Here is a 27,797-nt window from a genome sequence, read left to right as displayed (position 1 = left end):
TTCCTCCCATGAACAATTGAATTGAAGCTGAAATCTAAATGTCTGCCTGATGCATTTCTCAATGTAATGTGATTATTTCTGATTTTGATTTGCTGGTGTGGTGTTCTTAATCTTCATGCTTTTCTCTGTTCAAATTCAAAAATGTGGCTTGGATTACTTAACTAAGTTGTCAGTAACATTGTCTGCTCTGCTGCTGTCTGAAACTTTAATAGCTAATATGTTTTGCTTGTTTTCTCTGCCCATGAGGAGTACTGTGACTGAAGCAGCAGCACATACACACATGCACCCCCAAAAAGCTGTGTCGCCAATGATGAGCTTGATGCTGGTGCAGCCCTCACACAAATGTCTGTCTCACGCAGACAGAGAGAGCACACATTGCAACCTGAGGTGACGCAGCCAATTTTTCAGCCCTAACCCTCTCACGGAGCAAGCATGCCCACACATACAGGTAATAATGCTACACTAGTAGTAATGTGTCATGTGACTGCACAGTCTTTCTCCCCAGTCCCAGCAGTATGCATTGGAATGCAATCCCAAAAAGCCTGCCAATTCTAGTTGGCTTTGTTGAAGAGACCTCTTCATGGTGTGGTGTGGTGTGGTGTGGTGTGGTGTGGTGTGGTGTGGTGTGGTGTGGCGTGGCGTGGCGTGGTGTGGTGTGGTGTGGGGCTGGGCAAAGGACAGGACAGGTGCAATTCACTGTGTCTGTGCATGGGGGGTGATTTTTATTTTATTTTATTTTATTTTGCAATGAAGATTGGTTCATATTTGTGAGTTGACAGCATTTTATTTAAAGATTGCTTGCCTATACACATAGTTGTGTTTGCACTGCACTGCACAGTGATCACATGCCACAGGTTGCAGGAAAGAAATGTGCCGAAACATGCGTGCTGCCATTGTTGTCTGCCATCATCATCCATGCATCACTCTTCAAAGTTGTGTGGGCACTAGGAGGGGGCAACATGCCAAGCCTTGCTGCTCCACTTGCAGAATGTGGTTGTGCGTCCTCCTCATCCAATGCGTGTTCCTGGCTGTGCCTCTCTGTTGACTGTGGTGGACAAAAAACATTTGGAAGAGGGTCAGGGCAGGGCACTGTTGTTGGACTTAGGGCCGGCCTAGCTCGTCTTCTGCTCTACTGCTGCACCTGCGTGACATCATCATGTTTTGCTGTGGAAACCTTCTTGGTGAATTCCTGAAGTGCTGGTGTGTGTCTTGGTGGCAGGAAGTGGGATCTGGTGCAGAAGAGTGGGGTGAGGTGGTATCGCCTAATGGGTGGAGGCTACCACCTGAATTTCAGGGGGATTGGGCTGAGGGCTGATTTTTGGTGATTTTTTGAGAGTTTTAGTGTCTATGGGGCATATCGGGGGCAGAAAGTGGGATCTGGTGCAGAAGAGTGGGGTGGGGTGGTATTGCCTAATGGGTGGAGGCTACCACCCCAATTGCAGAGTGATTAGGCAGAGGGCTGATTTTTGGTGTATTTCTGAAGTTTATGCGTTTTTAAGATTTTCCCCCATTAGGTAGAATGGGGGGTGTATCGCTTCACATCGGGGGGAAAGGGGTGGCCTAGAGCAGGGTGGGGTTGGTGGTAGTGTCGGGTAGGGGCAAGGAAGCTACCTGAATTTTTTTCAAAAGATTTAGGCAGATGGCTGATTTTTGGTGATTTCATTTGTTGGAGTTTTGTTGCTTCTGAGGTGTTCTGAGTGTGGATTCTGTGATGGCAAATGAAATTCTCAATGACACACCATGAATCCACTCTCATCTGCTATCATAGAATCTAAACCTTAAAGACGTGTGAACTTCAACAACCTCTGCCCAAATCCTTTGAAAAAATTCAGGTAGCTTCCTTGCCCCTACCTGGCACTACCACGAACCCCACCCCACTCTAGTGTATTGAAGTGAAGCAATACACCCCCCATTCTACCTAATAGGGGAAAATCTTAAAAATGCGTAAAATTCAGAAATACACCAAAAATCAGCCCTCTGCCCAATCACTCTGCAATTGGGGTGGTAGCCTCCACCCATTAGGCACTACCACCCCACCCCACTATTTTGGCCCATATCCCATGTTATGCCCCGATCTGCCCCAAAGACACTAAAACTTCAAAAATTCACCAAAAACCAGCCCTTTGCCCAATCCCCCTGAAATTTGGATGGTAGCCTCCACCCATTGGGCCATACCACCCCACCCCACTATTTTTCCCCTGAACCCATTTTTTAATCCGAATCGATTCAGATTCAGATTAATTCAGATCTGAATCGAATTGGGGTGATTCGGATGGGCCATATTCGGCTACAGAACAGAACAGGGGTGTTTCAGTTCGGATCCAAATTGAAACACCGAAAATCCAAATTGCACATCCCTAGCTGCTACCACCACCATCTTCTTCCCTCCTGCCCATCCTGTCGCTATCCAGCAGCTGCGTGAACTCTCACAAGATCTGCCACACATGGAATTAGTGACTGGAGTATCTAAGAGATAGATATATAAAGATCCTAATTTCTGAATCTGAATTCGCACAGGCCTGTTTGTTAGTGAATGTCAGACACTAGAGGACACTGTAGACTTATTTTTAAATGGTTTGTTTCAATGGCTACTTAGCTATTTATTAGTTATATACTTAAGTTATAATATTCTTGCTGGTCTTCCATTTTTAAAAGAATCCAAAATGGCTTACAAATTCAAAAATAAATAGCATAGACACAACCAATACTTAAACCAGTAAAGCGGATTAAAATAATGAAATCAACAGAAAACATCATAAATTCATTATTAATAATAATAATAATAATAATAATAATAATAATTCAATTTCTATGCCGCCCTTCCAAAAATGGCTCAGGGCGGTTTACACAGAGAGATAATAAATAAATAAGATGGATCCCTGTACCCAAAGGGCTCACAATCTTAAAAAAAAAAAAAGATAGACGCCAGCAACAGAGTGACCTCCAGTGAGGAGGTACTGTGCTGGGGGTGGATAGGGTCAGTTACTCTCCCCCTGCTAAATAAAGAGAATCGCCAGGTTAAAAGGTGCCTCTTTGCCAAGTTAGCATGGCAAGTTCATATCCTCAGAGTTAATTTTTTTTTTAAGACTTGTCACCTGATGGTCACTAAGTTAGTTGCGCAAGATAGTGAACTTTCCTAGCATGAGATATATAAACAGGTAGCATAGCTTAAAAAGCAATTTCCACACCTCCAGAAACTGTTTTAAAATACAGATGAGTGGATAATCACAATTCTACTCAGTTTTCACCCCATTGCTTAAGTCATTTCCTTTCTCTGCTTCTATTTGTCTGGGAGCAAAGGGGTGTGCATAAAACCGCCTTGGCCTGTTTGGTTCTAATTCGAACCCCATTCGAACCCAGGGTGGGTTCAGTTTGAGTTTTGCTCAAACCCCACCCCACCCCCACCCCTGGTTCAGTTTGAATGCAAACCTAACTTAAACCCGTTCTAACAGGGTCTACATAGAGTATAATGGGGACTCAAATGGCCCATTATTCCCTGTGCAGAGCACTGAGGGGCACAAAACCGGGGGAGGGGAGGCAATATCGCCCCCATTCAAAAATATAGAACAGTGTGTGACCTAATGAGCTCTGTGCGACCTCAGAGTTCAAAGGGGGAGAAAAATTCCTATTCATTGCATTGAGACAGGCTAAATTCTTTTAAAAATTATATTTAAAAACCATGAGCCCCACCAGCTTGGGGCTGCTGGGGGGAGTTGTGGCACAAGGTGCCTTGCCCCCAAACTCACTTTGGTGCCCAGGAACCCCCCAGGGGGGCAGTTAGGTCATACTCAAATCCCCATTATTCCCTGTCGGAAAATGCTTTTTAAAATCTTTTTAAAATCATTAAAGATTGCAGGAGTGGCCGATTGGTTTGGGGTTTGGGTTGTAGTTGGCACCCATTGGTGCCTACCACCTCAACCCAGTTTTGAAGGCTCAAATTTTTGAACCAGTTTGAATAGAACCAGGCTGAACCCAGACTGGCATTGCCAATTTAATGCCCTGTTTGGTTCGAGTTCGAACAGAACCTGTTCAAATTCAAACCTGTTTGCACATCTCTGCAAAGGGTTTGCCTACATTCACAGCAGAAACAAAGCATGCATGCTGTCTCTTTGGTTCTTCCAAAGCATTGTCAAATGTGTATTAAACTGTAAAATAATAAATATTGCAAATTAATGTTTATGTCATTGCATTTATTAGGAAGTGTGTGTCTGTGGTGGGGGGTGTTCATGGAGTACATGTGTTTGTTGGAAGTTTTGTGGATCTTCTTTCTGCAAATGAGGCACAAATAATATTGTTTAATTTTGTTTTCAAACTTCTGAACAGCAGCCAGGAGTGAAATGAGCTTTTTGGAGGGCTTTGGAGAGCCATGCATAGCTACATTATCACAGCTACTTCCTCAATTACTCAGGGCTTGTTCAGGCAAAAAATAAAACTGGAGGTCCGTTCACTTCCAGTTTGGCTAGCCGAACATCTGAACCCAGGGAAACTGTAGTAAAAAGAAAAAATGAGCCTGCAGTTTCCCTCCCCTAACTGCATGTGTTATCTTTGTTTTGTAGTGAGTTTCACTGCTGATAACTGCATTTCAGCTGTGCCGTCATCACATACGATCTGGGAGCTCAGTTTGCCTTTGCCTCCAACTGGAGTTAAAGGAGGAAATTCCTCCCTCACTCTGGCTCCTATTGGTTGCACAATCAGTTCCTTCACCTCTCTGCAATCTCACTGATTGTAGGTCAGCAAGACTGCAGTGGGTATGAATGCAGAGGGGAGAGCAGGCACAGAACCATGAGAACTGGAGGCACAGAACCATGAGAACTGGCTCCATGGTTCCCTATTTTGTCTGAACCATCTCCAAGTCAAAGAATGCCCCTTAGGCTAGAGCTGGTTCTGGGGAAAAACCCATAAGCAAACACTTTTACCCCAACCCAGCTGAAGTAAGTAGTATGTAGTCCTGTGTAAGAATTGGCCTGCTTGGGTTTATATTTGCATTCCCCAGGCAGATCAAAAGATAAATCCAACCAATTCAATTAGGCCTGAGTGAACTTCATAATCTGAATCTAAATATGCATTCAGTTATGTGTCTATGTGTGTATCAGCTATGTGTTTGTGAAAGAGGCTGCTTCCACACATTGATTTCCTTTGCTTGTTTGTGCTGTTGGGTAAATCTGTGTGCACCCTTCTCCCAAACTGTGCCTATGTTTTAAAATGTATGCTGTTTCCAAAAATAGGGATTTTTTTAACATAAAACAATATCTGTATTATTTAAAAAATAGGTATAATAAGAAAGAAAATAATATGGTTCAACAGAATTGGCCAAATTGTTTTATTTAAATCAACTATTAGTCTCAATCACTCTGATAATAATTAAAAAGATGCACTTGTTATTATTAGTTCATATTTACTCAATCCATAGATTTCCTATAGCACATTTCCTTCAAATTCCATTATAACAAAAAAGCATATTTTGCTTTTATCACCATCTTAATTACCATTTTAACTACTAATACAAACAATGGCCTTTGTACCCACCCATTAATTCAAAGGCTACTAAATTAGATAAGCTATTTATTCCAGATCCAATTAATAAAGGATTAAGAAGTCTATAAGCCATTAAAATAGCATTAAAGTAAGTATTTTATTATTGTAAACATTAGCTTCACCGTCTCATGGATGGTAAACAAAATTGTGGTATGAGCACACTGTAGATTTTTAAACATGGGAAACTGCATTTGCAGTTCTGAATGATTTTTACATGATTTTAAGTTACATGCAACCCAGTTGTGTTTATTTAGAAGTAAATTCCATCAGGTTTAATGGGGCTTGCTCCCAAGAACATGTGCATCAGATTTTAGTTGTAGGGTGATTTTCATATAATCAGAAAAATGCAAGTTGAAATGAGGATCTGTGTGATCACCAAGCTGCGGATGCACTCAAGATGCATGTCAGGAAAACCCACTGTTTTAATGGAAATCTTCAGCGAGCCCAGATTGAGCCAGGATCCATAATTTAGGATCTGATCTGTGTTGACCAATCTAGGCTCAATCTGGGTTCCTGTGGTGGCGGATATGGATTCCTGGTAAAATGTCTCCCGACATGCACCATAGGCATGTGTGCAGCTCACAGATCCCAACTAACTCAGATTGTCCTGATCACGTACATCTGTACTTGGGTTAATTTAACCTTCAGGTTTCAAAGGCAGTAAATTTTATGACATGGGGGGATCTACTGCTCAATGAACTACTGTCATAAATAAATAAATACTGGCTGTGAACAAGCCCTTGAAGCTGCCTTGTGTAGAATCAGGAGGAAAGAGTTGTAGCACACAAGGATAAGGCAGTGGAGTAGAATCAGGAATATACATGGTTTAATGAGATAGATCTTATTTACAGAGAGGCAAGGGCAGACTGCTTTCAGTGCTCTTGCTGCTGGTTGTTAGCCCTGCCTCTACTCCAGAACTGGACTAAAAGTAACTAAAGCACCATTCAAAAGCTGGCCAGGGTCAAGGAATTGGTTAACCCCAAACACCACACCTTATACCGAGTCGGATCGTTGGTGCATCTAACCCAATTTTGTTGCCTCCAATCATCAGAGGCTTTCTAAAGTCTCAGGCAGAAAAAGGTATTTCCTAGCACCTGTTGCCTAGAATTCTTTTTAACTGGAGATGCCAAGGGCTGAGCCTGTGTAAAGCATGTGCTCGCCCGCTGAAATATAGCCCCTGACATCGCCTGAAGTAGTTCATTGGATCCTGATCCTCGAATCTTTCCCAAAGTCTAAATTTAGGTTTCTTTTTAACGTGGTTTGAAAGCAATGATTTGCTACATCCTTGAATTTGAACAATAACTAAATAAAATGAATTATTTCACTCCCAGTTTTCATGCACAATAGACACAAGCCAGTTCTGTTTGCATTTACAGTATAAATGGAATCATAGCTGCTTTCCTCCACCTGCACGTAGCACATTTCTTCAGGTAGTGTTGGTGCTTCTTTCTGGCCCACAGTGCCATCTGGATTGCCATTAGAAATGCAAAGACGCCAACTGAAGAGGGAAAACAAAGTTGCTGGTCTCTGGGTATGAACTGTGGCCTCCTAGAGCAAGCATTGACATCTACAGAGTGAAGACAGCATGAAGCACAGCTTAACATATTCATTGCAGGGACCTCTGGGCTCAGGACCTGTTGCTTGCAGATGGATTCCCGACCTGCTCCCAAAATTCATTATTTATGTTTTGAATTTTTAAAGTACCCAATTCTCAATGAAATGTCCCCAGGCATTGTTTACAATTATGACACTAATGAAATATATTTTGAACTGGGCTTCAAAAATTGTTTATAGTAGTGTGTCTGTGTCTGTGTCTGTGTCTGTGTCTGTGTCTTCGTGGTTTTTATAGTTAAACTGATTTTAAGGTTTTAAATGTGATTTTTATGGAGTTTAATTGCATTTAACTTTTGTAAACCACCTTGGGATGCCTTATGAAAGGTGGTATAAAAATTGAATGAATGAATGACCAACCAACCTTGGTGACCAAAAGAGTTACCTTAGCAGGAATCTAGATGTTGGGCAGCTTTTCCCAAATAATGCTTTCTCATTACTCATTTCTCCTCCCCTCGGGGGCCAAAATCAAGGGAAGCCTCAAGTGCAGGAGAAAGGAGGTGGTTTTGTCTTCCCCTTCTGGGGCATGTGAGACTCCACCTCACATCCACATCCCAAGTTGGAAACTTTAGTATCCAGAAAGGGGAAGGTTGGAATGGAGACATTTGGGTTCAAAAGGGGATCTAGCATAGTTCAAGGGCAGTATTAGCATAACTTACATTTCAGACAAAAATTTTAGACCTCTTTAATGCATCAATAAAACAAATAAAAGATCTTCCAACTCAAGCACATGTGTTTCAGTGTCCGTACATCATTATCAATGCTCTATTTTCAGGCAGCTGGAAACACTCAAGATTAAATATAGTAACTGAAACTAAATCACTAATTCAAGGGCAGGATAAGGGTGGGTGGAGGAGATGGGTAGCTCCTCACAAAATTAACCCTTTTATGGGCCAATAAATTTCATTGCCTCTCTCATTTCTTCCTTTACATTAATAGTTGGCAGTAACTGTTCAGTATACATAGCTTCCTTTATCTTACATTACTCTACATTTCCTTCTTTAGCACCAATAAACACCTTTGTATGTACAGCTCTTTCTTCATGTTTCTCTTTCATATGTTTAGCCCAAGGTTTCAAATGATCTTTATTATGTTGCATATCTGCTAAATGCTCTTTATACCTTTTTATCAGGGATCTCATTGCCTCCCCCATGTAAAAGTCTCCACATTCCACACATACAATTTTATACACTGTTCCCTTAGCTTGTTGACACCAAACCCTCTTCCTTATCACATATCAACAATCCTTCCTCTCATATTTGCTATCATAAATCTGGACTTGACCAGATGCTGTTTTGAATTCATGGGTGCTTTGCAAATTACATTAGCTTTTAATCCATGTTTTCTTAGGATCTTTTGTGTTTGCCAGATGATTCGATCAGTCACATAAGGGACTTTAAGTACAGGTAGCCCTTTCTCAGATTTTATTCTCTTAGATTGATCTAGTGGTGTGTGAACTGGTCTGATTTGAATCCTGGTTCGACTCAAACTGGGGCAGTTCAAGTGGTCCAGGTTCAAACTGGACCAGCCCCAGTTTGAACCAGACCAGTTTGGGGTCTACTCATATAGAGGAATCTGGTGAGGAAGGGGGACTTCTTAGAGCTAGAGGGTGTGGGAGGGGAGTCAGGGCTACTTACTTTAATTAGCATTGGGGGCAGTGGTGGTGGCAGGGGCAGTTCCCCCCACCCCCACCGACCTCTAGAGTAGCCAAGGCTGGTTGCAGACCAGTTTGGACCTCTGCACGAGTTACCTCCTTTAGGTCACTAAAAAGGCCTTTCCTTATCCACATAAGAAATTCCGAACTGGGTCACAGCTGGCCCAGGCTATTCTGGAGGAGGCCAGTAAGGATGGGGATGGGTCATCACTACCCCATGGCCACTGATTAAAGTAAGTAGCCCTGACTCCCCTCCTGCACCCTCTAGCTCTAGAAGCCCTCCTGTCCCTTTACTCCTCACTGGATTCCCCTTTACGAATAGACCCCTGAACGTGAACTGGTTCAAACCAGTCTGGCAGTTGAACTGGACTGGGTCTGGTTTGACTTGAACTGGAACCAGGACAGGTCAGTTTGAATCCAGTTTGGATTCAAACCAACCCAGCCTGCCCAGTTCTGTGCACATTCCTAGATTGATCAATTGGGATTTTATAACCATTCTTTCCTACTAATTCTTCAGCTTTTCTTCTAGATAACTTCAACTACTAATCTGATGAGACTCACTTAGCTATCTGTATACAATTCAACACTGACTGCTCATTAGTTAGATGTAACTCTGCAATATCACAATCCATATGTTGACTCATAATGATGAAATCACCCCCACCCCAACACTCACACAGATCCTAACTTTTCCTTCCTTCCTATCCAATTTCAACTTTCTCGGTGCCATCCTCTGGTCTTTAGTTAAATTGTCCTCTTGATATCTTTGCTCCTTTCCCAATAATCTGTTCAGTTCATCAGATCTGATGGTCTATTTTCCCATACTCTGATGGTGCTCTACTTCTTGTCTTCTGAAAAGGATACTGTCTTTCCAAATATTGTTGTACTGTTTCTTCTCCCTCTATTTTTGTTTCTTTCCATTTTAATTGATTTCCTAAACTCTGCAATCCCTCTTGTAATCATTTTAGTCCAGTCCCCCACTTTCCATATCGTGCACATGATGATCCCAGTGCACATAATGGTCCCAGACTCTATTGTTTTGATCAATTTAATTAGTTAATCAACTAAACTTTAGCTGATAATTCAATCAGACCCCCATTTTAATCAGTATGGATGTGATTAAGGATCCTGTCTGTGTATCAAAAATGAAAAGAAAATATCAACATGTTGATTTCTTCAAGCACATTGCATTTTAATTTGCCTTCTATTTCCTCCAATGTCTCAAGAGGGCATCAAAGGGTGAAGTCAGGCAAAAAAATCTAAGTGTAGTGGAAATTGTTTGAACATACATTCTCAGTCCAGAAAACAAATGCATCTTAATGCAGTGAATGTGTTTTCCTTCCACCACCCTTAAAATAGATGTCTGTCCACACCCTATGTTGAGGTTTTGTAATATGCACATATTAGAGAAATTCAATAGATCACCTAAAATCAGGGCTGGGTCAAAATGCCCTCTCCCCTCATTTAATAATCCCAATTTCACTAGTAGAGGCAAATGGGGATTAAAGGCCATGTGTGGTGGCTACCAGCTATTGGCCACTATTCCTATTTCCCAGAGGTCCCCTGAGGATTTTGCCATGACATTGTTCCTAGGAGACTTCTGGGAATTAAAATGATGGCTGCCAGCCAACTAGAGGACTACTGCCACTGTAAATCATGATGACAAGTAAAAAAAGGTGAGCCAGAATAGTATTGCCTCCCTTTGGCCCTGCCAGCATTCAAGCCTGAAGTTCTCAGCTGAGAACTTTCAGTTCTATGTTTAAAGAAAAGTTACTAATTTATAATTTCTGCTTCTGTTGCTTTCAGAAAATAGCATTAATTAATTCTAAACTGTGCTGACTATACTCCTTGTGAGGGGTGAAACATAGGAAGCTGCCTGATACTAAGTAGGACCACTGGTCCATCTAGCTCAGTATTGTCCAAACTGACTGGCTTTGGCTCGCCAAGGTTTCAGGCAGGAGTTTTTCCCAGCCCTATCTGGAGCAGACAGGGATTGAATCTGGGACCATCTGCATGCAAAGCAGATACTCTACCACTGAGCTGCATACCCTGGGAGGAGGGAGGGATCTAATTTCCCATCTGTTGCACCATTTTGTTTTCCTATTTACTGGCTGGCTCTTACCTGGCAGAGTTTGCGTCATCACTGTAAAGCTCACCCAAGAGCCAATCTGTTGCAAGAGAAAAAAACACACTCCACTGTGATAAATACACTGCTTTATGCCAAGTCTCACCAGTAGTTATCTATTCTAATCCACCACTTCCTGACAGCTGGACTCAAAAACAGTTCTCCAAGAGTCCTCAACAGAGTCTTCTCTCACAGGACTTACCCTGCCATTCTGTATGCATAGATGGTCTCCCCAGATAGCATTGGCAGGTGAGTAGACAAAAAATAAACCCCAAATGATCACCCTGAGAAATGGGACAAGACTCAGAATGGACCTGAAGAACCACATAAAGCCCAAGCCCTCTTCAGACATGCAAAAAAAGAAAGAAAGAAAGAAAGAAAGAAAGAAAGAAAGAAAGAAAGAAAGAAAGAAAGAAAGAAAGAGTCATTGTACTCATGTACAACATTCTGAGAACATGCATTGTGAGAACATGTCCCACTGCAACACTGGTGCACCAAGAAGCCTCAAGATCTCTATAGCAATTATCTGAAGAGGCAACTGCTATAATATAAGTGTGATTGTGGTTGCTTCCATGATCAGAAGCCTTTTGCTCACAAAAGCAATGGCAATCATTATTATGGTATGCATGGAGAGTGTACAAATGTGGCATGCATGGAGAGTGTAGTTGAGTGAGGCTTCTCAGCACATCATTGCCAGGCTGGGGCTTGCCTATGTGCTCTTAGGTACAGTGCTCTTAGGTACAGAGTACAGTGTTGGGGTGGGTTTTTTTGTTTGTTTGTTTGTTTGTTTTGCATGTCTGAAGAGAAATCTAATGATAATGGCACACCTGAAAGGTCCGATATACGAAGGGGCCGGGTGTAAATGTTTCTCCCAGGAACTCAAGGAACTAGATTGAGGTTAGGAACAGAGAAAGCTGCCTTGTATTGTCTGACTATCTCAGTATTGTCTACACCAGGGTTTCTCAATGTGTGGGTCCCCAGATGTTATTGGACTTCAACTCCCATAATCCCCAGCCCCAGTGGCCTTTGGCTGGGAATTATGGGAGTTGAAGTCCAATTACATCTGGGGACCCACACGTTGAGAATCCCTGGTCTACACTGACTGGCAGCAATTCTCCAAAGTTTCATTCAGAAGTCTCTCCCAGGCCTACCTGGAGATTCTACCGGGGGTGAACATGGGACCTTCTGCATGCAAGAAGGCTCTGTTTTGCAACTTTCTTGGGACCATAAATTAATCTTGGCCTCATGTAGGCAAAACATTCACATTTATTGAGCGAAAAACTTTTAAAAATAAACAATTTGCAAGTAAAGTTAAAAGGTTATGTAAAAATCTGGACTTCTCAGGTCCTGTGAAAATACCTTGAAAGAATGTAGCAAGTGAATGATGAAAAAAAAATACCTCATATGTATAGTTTGGACAGGAAACCAGTGTAAACAGCCATGTGAAAGGGTTGATTGATGGACTCGGGAAAGAGGTTTTGTTTCCTTTGGAGAAAGGGGAAAATATTATTTTAAAGGACCAGGAATTAGGAAAAAAGTGTATTAACATTCGTAGCTGGAGGAGCTATTCTCAATATAAGACCATTTGTGCTCATTGTCCTGAATTTGTAAAAGCTCAGGTTCTGAGGAAGGACTAACAAAGAATTGTTCTCCCTCTCACAAGGTAGCAGGTTCATATGACTGAAAAAAAATTAAATCAGTTGGCAAAGTATTTTAAATTGTGTAGGTGTAGAAAGCACTGCAGTGCACCACTATAAATGAAAATGGAAGTGCACCACCGCAGTGCACCACAAAAGGAAATAATTATAACATCCATTGTCTACCATATTTCCCAATGAGACAAGGCTTTGGTGTTGTGAGATCATAATTAACCAAACACAGGATTCTGGGGTCAGGCATCATCTGCATCATGATAGCATTTGGATGAGTGAAGATGTCGAGTTCCATGGCCCCTGAATTTAGCACCAGACTTCACTCACGTTCTATGTCAAACCTGTTTGCACATCTCTATTTACAGCTTCATTCAAAGCCACTTGCCTCATGGGGAGTGCTGCTGTGGTTAGGCAACTGAAAAATAAAAACTACAAACCTGATTGATGGACTAAAGAAACATTGATAAAATGATTCCCAGCTTCGCATATCTGCAAAACATTGTGAAAATTTCTTTGTTAATTTTGCACAATACAATCATATAATTACTGGCCCCAGTGTAGAGATTAAGATCAGTTAATGAAAATCCCAGCAAATATGTAATTCATATGTATTGGTAAGGACAGCAGAGTCCCATAAAAATTTCACACTGAGCAAGACCATAGATCTCAAGAAATGAATAGATATTGCTCACAAATGGCGAAGTCCTGATAATATCAACAAGAAGCTGACTTAAGGTAATTTGCATATCTATTTCTTAGATCTACATCCTGATACTCAGCATATTTACTTTTAAATGTATCTCTATATTTCAATTGCATTTCCTTTCAAGAAAGCATCTTAGGATCCAAGCTTTAAAACTAGACTTTTACAACTTGTGGCCTACCATACAGATTGCCAGCCAGATATTGCGTCCTGTCAGATGCTTGACAGAGCCATGTTTTTCCTGTTCTAGGCAGGCAGAAAAGCCAGGAAGTTTATAAAATAATTGGTCTTCCACATTCCATTTTACTGGCTGTGTTTGGTTTTATGGATTACAGCAGGCAGGAAAAAAGATAACAGCCGCTCGAAGAAATTTTTTTTCTGTAAAAATTTACTTGTGCTACTAAGAGACACAGTAGGTATTTGTACCGATGGGGCAAACTGGGATATATATATTTTGGAAATGGAGCATTGTATACATGTATATTTGTATTTACATTTGTATTTTATAGTGTTGAACAATTTCTCCAATGGAAAATTATCTGATTGCCCATGAGGAAGAGGGTGACCTCGAAACGGGCATAGAACCCGGGTGCCTGTCAGGCACTAATTTTGGCACTTTCATCAATTACCATCTGCCAGCATTTGAGGCATTGGTAGGCATTTCCATCGAATGCCACTTGATATCTCAACACACCCACATCGGTGGAGGAGTTATCTGGATAGAGCACAGTGATTTGTTTGAATAAATTATTCATTCAGCATGTGTTTATCTTCCCAGCATTTCTGTGTTTATTATTATTAGCTAGTATGGACAATCATGGACATTAGTCTTTGGCATCATTTTGTTATTATTCATTAACATATTTTTTCTGGTATGTGTTTATATGGGTATTGTTCATTTTTCATTGGTTACTATTAGGATCCTTATTTTGTGTTTATATATAATTTATTGTCATCACTTACAGTGTTGTAACCATTTTATTTGGGTTTTGGTTCATACATTAAATGTCTTTGTCCATACTATATGGAGCATGGTATTTCCAGGGGTAACCTATTTCCCAACATTGGGTTACATGTGTAATATTTTATATCCCATAGATTCAGTCAGCATTTCCTAGACATATACTCTTTTGTCTGACACAGGGGACTTGTTTTTGTTTTTATTTGTGGCTACCATACATATTGCCAGCCAGATATTGTGTCCTGTTAGATGTTTGACAGAGCCATGTTTTTCCTGTCCTAGGCAGGCATAAAAGCCAGGAAGTTTATAAAATCATTGGTCTTCCACCATCCATTGTACTGGCTCTGTTTGGTTTTATGGATTACATATTGTGTAGGCCTGATCTAGAGTCTAAAGATGGAATTATGGAAGTTATATGCCAAGGTTAAAGGTACAGAAAGCTTATCTTTTTTAAAAGAACTACAAATGAAGCTGAAATTCATTATTACTTAGTTCAGAATACAAATGTGTCTAGGTTGCTAGTGACAGGTTCCCCCTACTCAGCTCACATTGGATTGGATTGGAAATGACTTGATTCATTTTGGGCCTTGTATATCCCACCAAAAAGGTCCCAAGCTCCCTCCTTCCCTTCCTCATACCAAGGCCCCTTTCATCCCTCCAGGTTTCCAGATCCCTCCTTATCCTTTTCTTTACACTGCACATACAAATTGGGCTGGTGGAGGCAGCACTCCAGTTGTGATTAGAAGGAAGTGGCATTCCAGCTGTCCTGGGCAAACTGAACTTTTCCAAAGACTAGCAAGGCCTACACAGTTCATCATCACCAGCCACCAGCCACGGGAGAGTGAGAGACCTCTCTCCTCCCTTCTCATCACGGCTGGAGTACCACCACTAGTCCACAAAGAAATGTGAATTAATGGGAAGGGGCTAGGGGATCAAGGAGCAGATAAATTGAGAATATTTCACTGGTTTAGGTTTTAATCCAAACTAGAGACGTATTCAGCAGTATTGTGTTGGGCTCAGCAGGTATGTTGGACCCAAAATGCCCAACATCAGGCACTGTCAGAAAGAGCTTCACCACAACATCAGAGACCTTTTGGAACTCTTGGGAGGCTCCTTACTATCACTGAGGAACTCTGTTGGAGATCGGACATGTCTGTTGGGACCCTGGCCCTGTCAATTGCCTCTCCTCTTCCTCCTCGTACTGGGGCTGCACGTTCACTCTGGAGAGAGCACACACATGCCTTCTGCAGCTTCAGTTTAAAAGGAACTTTCCCCCCTTCAATTAAACTAGGCCCTTCAGTGGCATGACTGCATCTGCTGAATGAAGTATTTTCTGAGGCTACATCCATGGCTGAAGCCATGGAGGTTAAACAAACAAAAAACCACTCCCCATTTCCCAGAAGCACTTGTGGTACCCATGGCACTTGAATGTCAAAAGTGCTTTTAGGAGTTTCTTCTGAAATTTAGTCATTGCCTCAGAAAAAACTCTATTTCTCAGAAGAGAAATATCAGCACTACTCCAGAAACAAGAGCAGATCATACAGATACCCAAGGTCTAGGGATAAATTCAGATGAGGATAATTTTTTAAACATCCCACCTGTGTAGGTGGTCTCCCAGGCATGTTGGAGACTACATTCAAAATACTTAGGATTTCACAGCACATTCGGGTAAGCACCAGGCCTTTGCAATGCTCCAGATCTACAAGAACTATTCCGTCCATTCCAGTGATACTATTCAAAAAGCCCTCTCAAGAAATATGCTATTAGTCTATCATTAATAAACACATTTACTCCTCCTTTTGTGAGAGGCTATACAACACCATATATTATTTTGCATGGTAATATTTATTACCCTCCCCCTCCCCTTTCCCCATACTTACCAGAAAGACAAGGGCTGAAAATGTAATTTGCTTGTTCCCAAATGCTAGAAAACATAATACAGTAATGCATTAATTGTATACATAATCTGAAATCTGCTTGAGTCCTTCTTTTGGTTAAATCATGTATAGGCCTTGTTCTGCTTAGAAGCCTCACTCAGACATATTTGACCCTTAAGCAAGTATTACTTCATGAGCTATAAAAAGCTGGATTTGAAACTCAGACATAGAGCTAGATCAATTCAATATGTTGCTGAACCTCACAAATATCTTTCAGCACAAGAGTATTGCATTGCTAAGTCCGCTCACATATATTATTATTATTATTATTACATTTATATCCCGCTCTTCCTCCAAGGAGCCCAGAGCTGTGTACTACATACTTGAGTTTATCTTTTACAACAACCCTGTGAAGTAGGTTAGGCTGAGAGAGAAGTGACTGGCCCAGAGTCACCCAGCTAGTTTTATGGCTGAATGGGGATTTGAACTCAGGTCTCCCCGGTCCTAGTCCAGCACTCTAACCACTACACCATGCTGGCTCTATTCAGTTATCCAAAAACCTTCAATTTAAGATGAGAGTTAAGATGCTTTACATTTTCACTCGTGCTCTAAAAAGAATGGAAATTGCAAGTTAAGGTGCCCATCTTAACTTCTGCACCATTATTATTATCATCATCATCATCATCATCATCATCGATTTCTATACCGCCCTTCCAAAAATGGCTCAGGGCGGTTTACATAGACTAATAACAAACAAATAAGATGAAACCCTGTCCCCAAAGGGCTCACATTCTAAAAAGAAACATAAGATAGACACCAGCAACAGTCACTGGAAGTACTGTGCTGGGGGTGGATAGGGCCAGTTACTCTCCCTCTACTAAATAAAGAGAATCACCATGGTAAAAGGTGCCTCTTTGCCCAGTTAGCAGGGGTTTATAAGCACCATATAAGCTGTAAAGACTTTGTACAGTCTGGTATATGATGATGGCTTTTCTAAATGAGGCTCCGCACATGCATATTTTGCCTTGATCAGAGATGCATCAGGCAGAAATTCATCAGGAGCATCTCTAGGAAGTGATTAGGGAAACTGCACCTGTTAAATGTCTGCCTTTCATCCCTCTCCCGCCCTATGTTCAAACTGAAAGACCAGGGCAAAGTGTAGGTGCTTGAAGCCTCTTTACTCTGTCCCCTTCTGGTTTATCTGAAGCATTTACCTTCACACCTCAAGGGATGGTATTTACCAAACCTGATATTGCCCAGCTCCTATCCCACAGGCCTCATTTTAAAAGCTGTTCTGTGACCTTTTTGATTTTAAATGCCAGCAGTCTGGTTCCAACTTGGTTAAAGTGGAACCTGTCCTTTTTGTACAGGCTCATCTTGTCCCAAAATGTATCCCAGTGCCGAACAAATCTAAACCTCTCCTCCCAGCACTACCGTCTCATCCACACATTAAGATTAGGGATGTGCAAACAACAGGTTTGACTGCAAACACGTTCAACGTTGAACTGGTTCAGTTCAATGGTTCGGGGTCAAACCAAACCACCCCTGGTTCAGTCCTGTCCTGGACTGAACCCCTCTGGCCCATTTGGGCCCTCGGGGGGGGGGGTTCTCTGAGGTGGTGGGGAGGTCTGTGGACGTCCCACACACACGAGCCCCCATCCATCCCAAACTGGTCCACTTGGCCGTTGTTTGGGCCTTTCCCCCAGCAGTGTGATGGTCATTTTGGAGGCCACCACACCTGCACAATTGGCCTCTGCATGGCCTGGCATGACCCAGGCCATGCAGAGGCCCATTGTGCAGGTGTGGTGGCCTCCAAAATTGTCACCGCACTGCTGGGGGAAAGGCCCAAACCGGCCGAAGAACAGCCAAATGGGATGGTTTGGGACAGATGGGAGCTTGGCAGGGGAGGGGGAACCTTTGCGGACCCCTGCCACAGCCTCAGAACACCCCCCCAACCAAACCAAACCGGGAGGGGGTTAAAGGGGGTGCCAGACTGAACTGACCCGGTCCAGTTCAGGTCTGGTTCGAACTCAAACCAAACCAGGCCAGCCAGTTCCGTGCACACCCCTAATTAAGACCCTCTCAGCTCTGCCTGTCTCACTGGCCCTGCACGTGGAGCAACTAGCATTTCTGAGAATGCTACCTTGGGGGTCCAGGACTTCAGTATCTACCTAGCAGCCTAAATTTTCCTCCACAACCTCTCAACTACATTTCCCAACATCATATAAATATGATATTGCTATAGGTCTTCCTTGGCAAAATTAATGGTACATTTTGGGCACTATCCCACTCTCTGTGTGAAATAATAAGGATGAGTTACCAGATCCAGTTGGTTATTAACTGGAATCTAGGTTGGATCAGGTCTCTAGGTCCTGGAGCATGGTGATGAAATCAATAAAACATGCTAAGTGTCTGAGTCTCTTCTGGTAAGCCTTGATGCCAGAAGCGGCCAGTGCAGGCACCAATATGAGGGGGCAGCGAGAGGCAGGTTTAAGCATAAATTAGCAGGTGCTTACCTCCACTCTGGCTGCACCTGTATGCTGCCCAGCACTGCCTGCAGTGTGAGATCGGCTCCACCACTCCCCTGGCTTCTGTGGAGCCAATCCCCCATCAGCAGCCATGTGAGTGGCAGAGCTGGTCCCCCACCACAGAGTGCCAGGTAGTGCGCTGCTGCTCAGAGCAGCTTGCAGGTGCGACTGCAGCAGAGCTAAGCACCTACTATTTATGCTTAAAGCTGCCTCTCTCCACCCCCACCGCCCATGGCGCCCTCACTGGCTGCTACTGCTTGGTGCTCTCACCACTGAGCTTCATTGTGTGAGGTGTGAAGGTGGAGATGTCTGCATGGAATCCCACAGCAGGGACTGAGGCCCCAGATCCTGTAAGAAGTCCTTGAATGCTGTGATGCATGCAGTTCCCCAGCACACCTAGGAGATAGGGGTGTGCGTGAAACCGGTAAGCCTGGTTGGGTTTTAGTCTGAACCAGACTCAAATGGACTGGGCTTGTTCAGTTTTGCCACTGCAGATAGACACACACACACACACACACACCCAGTTTGGCTCAAATTTGAGCCAGTCGGGGGGGAGCTGCCTCGGGGGGAGGCGCTGCCACGGCTGCAGGGGGGTTTCTCTGGAGGTTCCCCCTCCCCCTGCCGGCCTCCCCCCAGTCTCAAATTGACCCGGTTTAGGTGGTTTTTGGCTCTTTCAGCCATTTAGGTCCCAATCTGGGCCTCTTCACGCTGGTGGTGTTAATTTTGGAGGCCACCATGCATGCGTACTGGTCATCTGTGTGACCCCTCATGGGAAGTTATATGAAGTCACACACTCTGTGGAAACTGTATTTTTCTTTCCGTGCCTTTCAACTCTGCAAACTTTACTAGATATTCTCTGATCAGAATTCTAATGGCTTGCTTGTTAAAAAAAAAATCCTGAACAAAGTGCCTTGGGGAATTCTTGCAGAATGAAGCAAGTTTTAAATGCAAGATCTCCTTTGTTCTACTTACATGGAGGAGTGTATTGTGGGTGATTGATGTAGTAAGCAATCCAAGAAGTGAATCCCCAGTAAAAAGTACAACCCTGTAATGAAGATGCAGATATAATATCATAATGAGTGACAGCCTTCAAATTATTTGGCAGAATAGGCAACATTTTGAAAGTGACCAGCTCCTTTGCACTTCTACACCCATCCAATCATGTGATTTGTGGGCCTTTCTCATATTTCTCCCCTGACTTTGTGACTGTCTTTTAGTTCCCACAACACTCAATTCCCATTAGGGGTGTGCACAAACCAAAAATTGCAGTTCAGTTCAAATTTGAATCGAATTCAAATTTAACCGTGTGTTCTCGAACTGGTTCAATCGAACAGACCAGCCAGTCCATTCTGTTTGACCAAACTGGTTGGGGATTTTGAGTAGCTAAGACTTGTAAATGGGGAATCAGGTGAGGGCTCCCCTTTACAGGTAAAGGGATGGAGGTCCTGGGAAGTGGTAAGGGGGAGCCTGGGTTGGGCCCCCTACTGGCACAGCCCACAGTCAAAGCGCATGCCACAATACCCTTTTTAGCATGCTGCCCATGCAGTGGCTGCATGGTTCTGGCCTCTGTGGCAGCACATTTGCATGGCATCCATGGATACATGGACACCATTTGCTTTGCTATGCTAATTCCATGGCCATGCAACTGGCCCCTGTGCATGCGTGGACACCACACAAAAGGCCTCTGCCTATTCACGGAGGCTGGAATTGAGACCCTTAAAATACCTCTCTTGCTGCCCCCCACCCCGGGCCACCCGTTCAACGCCAAGCCAATGTTCCCGAACTGGCCTGGTTCAATGTGAACTGGTTCAGTGTTGAATCATTTCATGCACACCCCTAATTCCCATGAGTCTGGATCCTTCCCTTCATTATTACAATGAGCCTGGCCCTAACTCCCTGCTGTCCATCCATTTATGATCCATGTTCAACCCAAATCTCATAGATCCTCTACCCTATCCTCCTTCTGCTTGGCTTCAACAACTGCTATTTTGCATTTCCTTGGCCCCCTAGAGCAGGTGTGTCTAATATGTATCAATATGGGCTGCTGCGCTCTTAGTAAGCACCACATAGTTCTATTATTTCCAGTGACAAGACACCACTGATGTCAGAATAATGCATTGAGTTCAAGTCGTAAGTCCTTGATTCAGAAAAAAGAAAGCAACATGCTCTGTAATGACTGTTGGTGGATGACGAATCAAACAAGGGATAGCACACTACAACCACCCCAGGATAAGTAGCTGTTTCACAAAGCGCTTCATCAGGGGCTGTTTCCCATTAATACAGGATGAAGGTAGAGTAACATTACTAACATTCAAACTTTTCCAAGCATATTGAAGCCTCAAGGTTCATAACTTGAACTGCATGTACTCATTACAATTCCTTATCCTGAAGACATCTTGGATTTTGCCTGGATACCTACATATTACTTACTAGTTCTCCAATTTTCATATTTGTTCTGTATATTTATTGGTTTTGTATGTTGCATTTTTACTTTGAATTTGGTCATTTATTTTTGTATGTGTTATAAGATGTTTTCATTGTGGGCTGGCAATTCATGTGGTTTGACCACAATTGGATAAGGTGTCCGTTTACCATCATTTTGGCGACATGCCTGTCTTGTGTGTCCACGTTGGGCCAGGTGACTTTGGCAATTTCATAAAGGCGATCTTTTTTACATATTTTATATCAGTTTGACTGCTTTTCAGTGTGTTTAGAGTCTGTTCAGACATTTTATTTTTCATTTTTTGTTCACGGGTTTTTTTGCTCTCCTCTTCTTTATAGATCTTAAGGCTGCATTTGATTCTATCTCCCAAGTTAAGCTATGGGAAAAGCTTGAATCCTCCTCAATTGACCGACGTCTGCTTTATCTGATCTGTGCCCTTCACACAGACATCATCATCATCATTTGCATTTATATCCCGCTCTTCCTCCAAGGAGCCCAGAGTGGTGTACTACATACTTAGGTTTCTCCTTACAATAAACATGTGAAGTAGGTTAGGCTGAGAGAGAAGTAACTGGCCCAGAGTCACCCAGCTAGTATCATGGCTGAATGGGGATTTGAACTCGGGTCTCCCCGGTCTTAGTCCAGCACTCTAACCACTGCACCACGCTGGCTCCTCCACATCACTCAAGGTGAGATGTAGAGATGTAATGACACCTTACGAACCCCATATCAACCCAGAAGGAAGTTAAACAAGAATGTATCCTGGCCCCACTATTGTTCAACTTCTATATTAATGCCATGATGAGCTGTCTCAATAACCCTGACTGCCACCCTTGCAAGTTGGCCAGAAGAGCCATCCCCATCTTACTCTATGCAGACGATGCTGCTATGCTTTGGAGGACTTCTTTGTAGGCTTCAGAAGGGCGATGGCAATATTATCACAGCACTGCAAGAGTGAACAACTTGAAATAAACTACCAAAAAACCAAGGTCATGGCCTTCACTAGAAGACCGAAGACCTACCATTGGAATATTGATGGAAACAGAATTGAGCAGGTCGCCTGCTTTACATACCTCCATGCCTCTGGCTCAAGAAGGGCCCATTATGATCACATTGCCATAGCAGCACAGAGGAGTTCCACTGCCATCTTGAGGTTCCTTCATTCTAGAGGCAGCCATTATGTACCTGCAGTGCTCAAACTATACGAAGCCAAGCTGCTGGCCCAATTATTATATGGCACCCACCCAGGATCTCCATCCAATCTTGCTATTCTGGAACGTGCTCAATCTAAATTCTTGAGAGAGACCTTAGTGACCAAGTGAGAGACCAAGTGCCTTGCTGTGTCTCCAGTGCCACTCTATGGCTAGAAACTGGCATGATAAAAGTGGATGACTGTTCTCAACCACTGGCTCAAACTAGACCTTTGTCCATGGGGCCTGCAGGAATCCTCTTGGAAATGGGCAATCCTCTTGGTAATGGGCAGTCAACAACAAAGTGACACATCTGGGCTTCTCCCCATCCCGTCTGCTTGCTATGGGCTGGGACAAGGCGAAAACAGCCATCAAACAGTGGGTTCTGGACATGGAACGCCAGACATATTTAAGTAAGGCCCCAGATAGTCATAGATTCATTGTCTCCCCCCTCTGCATGTCTATCACAATTGTAAATACCAAGCCATTGAAGAGTATTCACCCTTGCCCGGTGTCATGCCTTCCCTCTGCCATTCTGGAAGGCAATTACAAGATCCCGCTCATGGAAAGGCTTATCTATCTTAACTATTTTGTATTTTTAGATGTCCTACTTTTAAAGATAGTTGTGTACTTACCCCTGTTCTATATCTACTCTATTAACTTTGCAGGCTAATTATAGCCATGGATTCACAACATTTTAGGTGTATCTATCTGGTTTATAAACATTTTAATGCTTTTTTAAAAATTTCATTGTATCTGTACTATATCCTGTGCTGGTCTTTGACCATAATAAAGATGATTGATTGATTGATTGATTACTTTCTTGAGATGTAGTGGGTGCTCAGAGTACTGCATGGTATCTAGAACTAATGAATCTTTGGAAACCAAATCAATTCCTTTTTTTGCCCATTCACTTCCATACACCATAAAACAAAACACTTTTTGTTTTACAAACTAAAATCACCTTGATCATATTTTTTAGAGGTGTATGCCCTTCTGAAATCTTATGAACAAAGAGTGTCTCCAGAAGTTGTCTGATATAATGTAAACAATGAAAGATGCACGCGAGACTGTAGAAACAACAAAGAAAGAGAATAAAAGGTAAAGTATACACTGCAGCCTTTGATGCAGCCCTGTCACATAACAGCCACCCCACTTATGTAATAACGTAGATCAGATTGGACTAGCTTTGTAAGTCAGCAGGGGATGTCAAATTAGAACATCAGTTGGTAAATTAGAATCCCTGTGCCAGAAATCACCATATCACCATTTGCAGTATAGCACTGACATGTGGATTCCTTATTTGTTGGTTTATTTAATACATTTATATACCACCCACTACCAAAGTCTCTAGGCAGTTTACAACAACATTACAAACCAAAAAATTAACACATTTAAAACATTTATAAAATTTGAAGTTAAAACCAATAAAATTCAACTAAGAAACATCAACTAAAATTCCAACTAAAATGCAGTGGTTCTCCAACTATTTCTTTAAATCTATGGTCACAAGTGTAGCATCAGATCATACAATGGTGCCACAGATATAGCCAGAGGATAAATATGATAGCCACAGTTTTGAAAGCTGGCTTACTGCATACCTGCAACTGGAAGAATCATTATAAGAAACACTTGCCTCAACCACCATCCTGGAAAATGTGCCCGCTCCCCAAGGTCTGGGGTTGAATAACCTACCTGTTTCTCTTTGATGGATCATAGGAACATAGGAAGCTGCCATATACTGAGTCAGACTATAGGTCCATTTCGCTCAGTATTGTCTACACAGACTGGCAGCGGCTTCTCCACAGTTGCAGGCAGGAATCTCTCTCAGCCCTATCTTGGAGATGCCAGGGGCACAGTGGTCACTTCAGAAACTTTGGTAGTCACAAAAACACAAATAAACAAACACACACTCTCTCTTCCGAACCTAAATTTGTATGGAAATTATTTTGCTGAATAATATTTGCAAATCAAAACTCATGCACACCAACTCGTGCAGGACCATGCAGACTTCACAAGATTCTTCAAAGGAGAGTCAAAGGGCAACAAAATTGTCATAGAGCCAAAGGGAACAGCCCACTTACTGTATTTATTTATTTATTTAAAATATTTCTATACTGCCCAGAACTTGTATCTCTGGGTGGTTTACAATTAAAATCATTTAAAACATTAAATTAACAAAATGGTTTAAAACATGAAAGCATTTAAAAGCCAATATTAAAAATATAGATCTAATTAAAAGCCTGGGTGAATAAATGTGTCTTCAGTGCCTATTTAAAAGTTGCCAGAGATGGGGGCTCTCTCTCACAGGGAGTGCATTCCAAAGTCCACGGGCAGCAAAGGAGAAGGCCCATTCCTAAGTAGTCGCCAGACAAGTTGGCGGCAACTACAGATGAACCTCTCCAGATGATCTTAACAGGCAGTGGGGCTCATGGTGAAGAAGATGTTCTCTTAAATACTGAGGGCCTAAGCTGTTTAGGACTTTATAGATAATAACCAGCACCTTGTATTTTGCCTGGAAACTTGTCAGCAGCCAGTGTAGTTCTTTCAACACGGTAACATGGTCTCTCCTCGATGACCTGGAGACCAACCTGGCCCCCACATTCTGTACCAACTGCAGTTTCTGGACTATGTATAAAGGCAGCCCCACATAGAGCACATTGCAATAATCCAGCCTAGAGGTTACGAGCATATGTACCACCGTTTTGAGGTTGTTCATCTCAAGAAATGGATGCAGCTGGTGTATCAGCTGAAGCTGATAAAAAGCACCTCTGGCCACCGCCTCAACCTGGGATACCAAGGAGAGGTTTAGATCCAGAAGCAGCCCCAGACTGTCTACCTCTTCCTTCCAGAGGAGCGTGACCCCATCCAAAACCGGCAGATCAAAATTGTCTCCCAATTTCCAAACCCGCACAATACGTACCTCCATCTTATCTGGATTCAACCTCATTTTGTTATCCGTCATCCAGCCCATTATTGCCTCCAGGCAGACATTTAGGGAGGTTATGCCTTCTCCTAATGATGCTGACATGGAGAAATAGATTTGGGTGTCATCAGCATCCTGATAACCCCCTGCACCAAATCTCCTGATGATCTCTCCCAGTCAGAGGCGTAACTAGGGAAAACGGCGGCCAGGGCAAACACTGAAATTGCGCCCCCCCCCTCCGCCCCCCCCAAGCGCCCAGAGCCTTTGGATGGATAGGGCGGTAGTATTTTATAGTAATAAAATAGTAGTCATATAAAATAAAATAGTAGTAATAATAATGTAATAAAAATAATAATAAATACCACAAATGTGTGTCCTCCGAGGCGAGGGGATGGTTGTGGGTGGCGGGGGAGCAAGCGGAGTCCGGACTCGTCCCCATAGCGGCGGCCGCCACCAGAGCAACGTCGAGGTCTGCCATGTGGCCCGGCGTCACTAACCAATTGAGATGGGGCAGGAGTGGGGGTGAGCAAGTGGCAAGCAAGGTCCTTGACTTGGCGCGGCGGATGTAACACAGAGCCACGGCGGATGTAACACAGACGCCGAAGCCTGCCGTTCGGCCCGGCGCCGCCCACAGCCATCCCTCGCCTCGGAGGAGTCGGAGGACACACGGCAGCAGGCAGAGGGACAAAAAACTTTAGGCGCCCGCAGAAGTGCCGTGGCGGATGTAACACAGAGCCCGACGCCGAGGCCTGCCATTCGGCCCAGCGTCGCTTCTGAACTGCAACGCGCGCCAGCAGCTGTGGGCAGCGCCAGGCCAAGCGGCAGGCCTCGGCGTCTGTGTTACATCCGCCGCAGCAAATTAAGGACCCCGCGGTGCCCATCAGCCAGCCAGAGCCAGGCAATGGGGGGGCGCCGGGACCGCTCATGGTGGAGGGGGTGCCACACGCTCCTTTGTGCGAAGGGCGGACTGCTGCTGCGCTGGCGCTGCCATTAAATAATTTTTTTTAAAAAAAATAATTTTTTAATAGCACTTTTTGGCACCCCCTACCAAGTGGCTCCCGGAGCACGTGCCCTGCCTGCCCTACCATTAGTTACGCCCCTGCTCCCAGTGGCTTCATGTAGATGTTAAACAGGATATGGAGGTCTCAAGGACATCATACAAAAGTTCTAATTTTGAAGAACAGTCTCCAAGAGACACCATCGGGAATCTACAGCAGTGCCTCCACCCCCAATTCCCTCAGACGTTCCAGAAGGATACTATGCTCAATAGTATCGAGGGCTGCCAAGAGAGCCAAAAGGACCAACAGAGTCACACTCTTACTGAAAACATGGTGAAAACAGGATGAAATGCTGTTAAAAGTGTTGCATCTTCTTTTTGAGTGACCTGATTTTATTGTAATTGTTTTTGTTTTTGTAATTGGCTGTCATATAACATTGGGTTATATCCATAGGAAATTAGTCATGACTACAGACTTTTGCAGTTAATGAGACAAGTTAGTCATAATTGGCTTAAATCCCATTAATTTAATTAGTATCCAACTTTCTTGCATACAACCCATTGTTCGCTGCTTGAGAAGCTTTGATTGAAGAGAGAGATAAACATTCTATTAATAAATGGGCAAAAATACATTATAATTGAAAGGTCACTTTCTGTGACTGTGAAGCAAACACATCACGTGAGAACTGCAAAAGGAGCTAACACTAAGAAGCTCTGCAACATAAAGATGTATACTTTTATGCCATTATAGTGGTAATGATTCCCTGCACCCACCCAGTATAATATTTCTGCCTTAGAGTCAACATGCACAAGTCAATATGTGGGTTAATATTATTATGAAGAATATTTATGTACTGCAGTGCTTTTCAACTAGGGGTGTGCATGCTTCAATTCGAACTGGCCCAGTTTGACTGGTTCAAGCAAGAACTGAAATGGCCCCCCAAAAGATGAGGCCAGTCTGAGTTCAAACCAAGCCAGGTCTGGTTTGGATAGAACCAGTTCATCCCAGTTCAACCAGTTCAGCCATACTTATAAAGGGGAACCCTGTAAGGATTCCCCTTTACAAGCAAAGGGAGATTACCTACCCAAAAAGGGGCTTGAGGGATGTGCAAGAGTGGGTGGGTGAGAGGGCTCCACCAGTTGTGATGGTGATGGAGGATGCCCAGCAATGGTGGCGGCTCCTCTTGACCCTGCCAGCACTCTCCCTGCATACCACGGGCCGGTGGTTCCATCCACCACACATGCGCGGAGACCATTTGTGTGAAATCTGTGCGTGCATGGGGGCCATTTACTTCACCACACACATTGTGGGCATGAGAAAACGGTTCCTTTTCACTTGAATAGAAGTCAACATATGCAAATAACTTCCTCTTGTCATAGGAAGACTAAAGGAGGATAGAAAACTAAGCAGGGATAGGATAGTCGTCTTCAAATATCTGAAGGGCTGTCATATAGAAAAAGGAGTGAAGTTGTTTTCTGTTGCTCCTGAAGGTAGGAATTCAATGAATGAGTTGAAATGATAAGGAAGCAGATTTAGGCTAGACATTAAGAAGAATGTCTTACTGGTAGAGCTGTCTGACAGTGAAACAGTCTGC

At 43.1% G+C, this 27,797-nt stretch overlaps 1 protein-coding gene across 10 annotated transcripts in view; it reads right to left on the bottom strand.

The window, feature by feature from the left end:
- Positions 1-764: 764 nt before the first annotated feature.
- Positions 765-27,797, bottom strand: part of TECRL (trans-2,3-enoyl-CoA reductase like) — a 62,070-nt gene continuing 35,037 nt past the window's right edge. For 3 of the 10 annotated variants that reach the window (XM_053261125.1, XM_053261127.1, XM_053261133.1), the window contains 8 exons: positions 23,244-23,349; positions 19,619-19,691; positions 16,122-16,165; positions 13,015-13,066; positions 12,325-12,410; positions 10,923-10,968; positions 6,910-7,102; positions 765-1,045 (listed from right to left, as the gene is read on the bottom strand). In XM_053261125.1, coding sequence (XP_053117100.1) covers positions 928-1,045; positions 6,910-7,102; positions 10,923-10,968; positions 12,325-12,410; positions 13,015-13,066; positions 16,122-16,165; positions 19,619-19,691; positions 23,244-23,349 — 718 coding nt within the window. In that variant the 3' untranslated portion in view covers positions 765-927. The remainder of the gene's footprint in view (positions 1,046-6,909; positions 7,103-10,922; positions 10,969-12,324; positions 12,411-13,014; positions 13,067-16,121; positions 16,166-19,618; positions 19,692-23,243; positions 23,350-27,797) is intronic. The other 7 variants (XM_053261126.1, XM_053261128.1, XM_053261130.1 and 4 more) reach the window with 7 other exon arrangements.

This window comes from Hemicordylus capensis, chromosome 6 (assembly GCF_027244095.1).
Source record: "Hemicordylus capensis ecotype Gifberg chromosome 6, rHemCap1.1.pri, whole genome shotgun sequence".
Taxonomy (NCBI): domain Eukaryota; kingdom Metazoa; phylum Chordata; class Lepidosauria; order Squamata; family Cordylidae; genus Hemicordylus; species Hemicordylus capensis.
The sequence above is the reverse complement of the archived record's forward strand: the minus strand, read 5'-3'. Positions and strand labels throughout refer to the sequence as shown.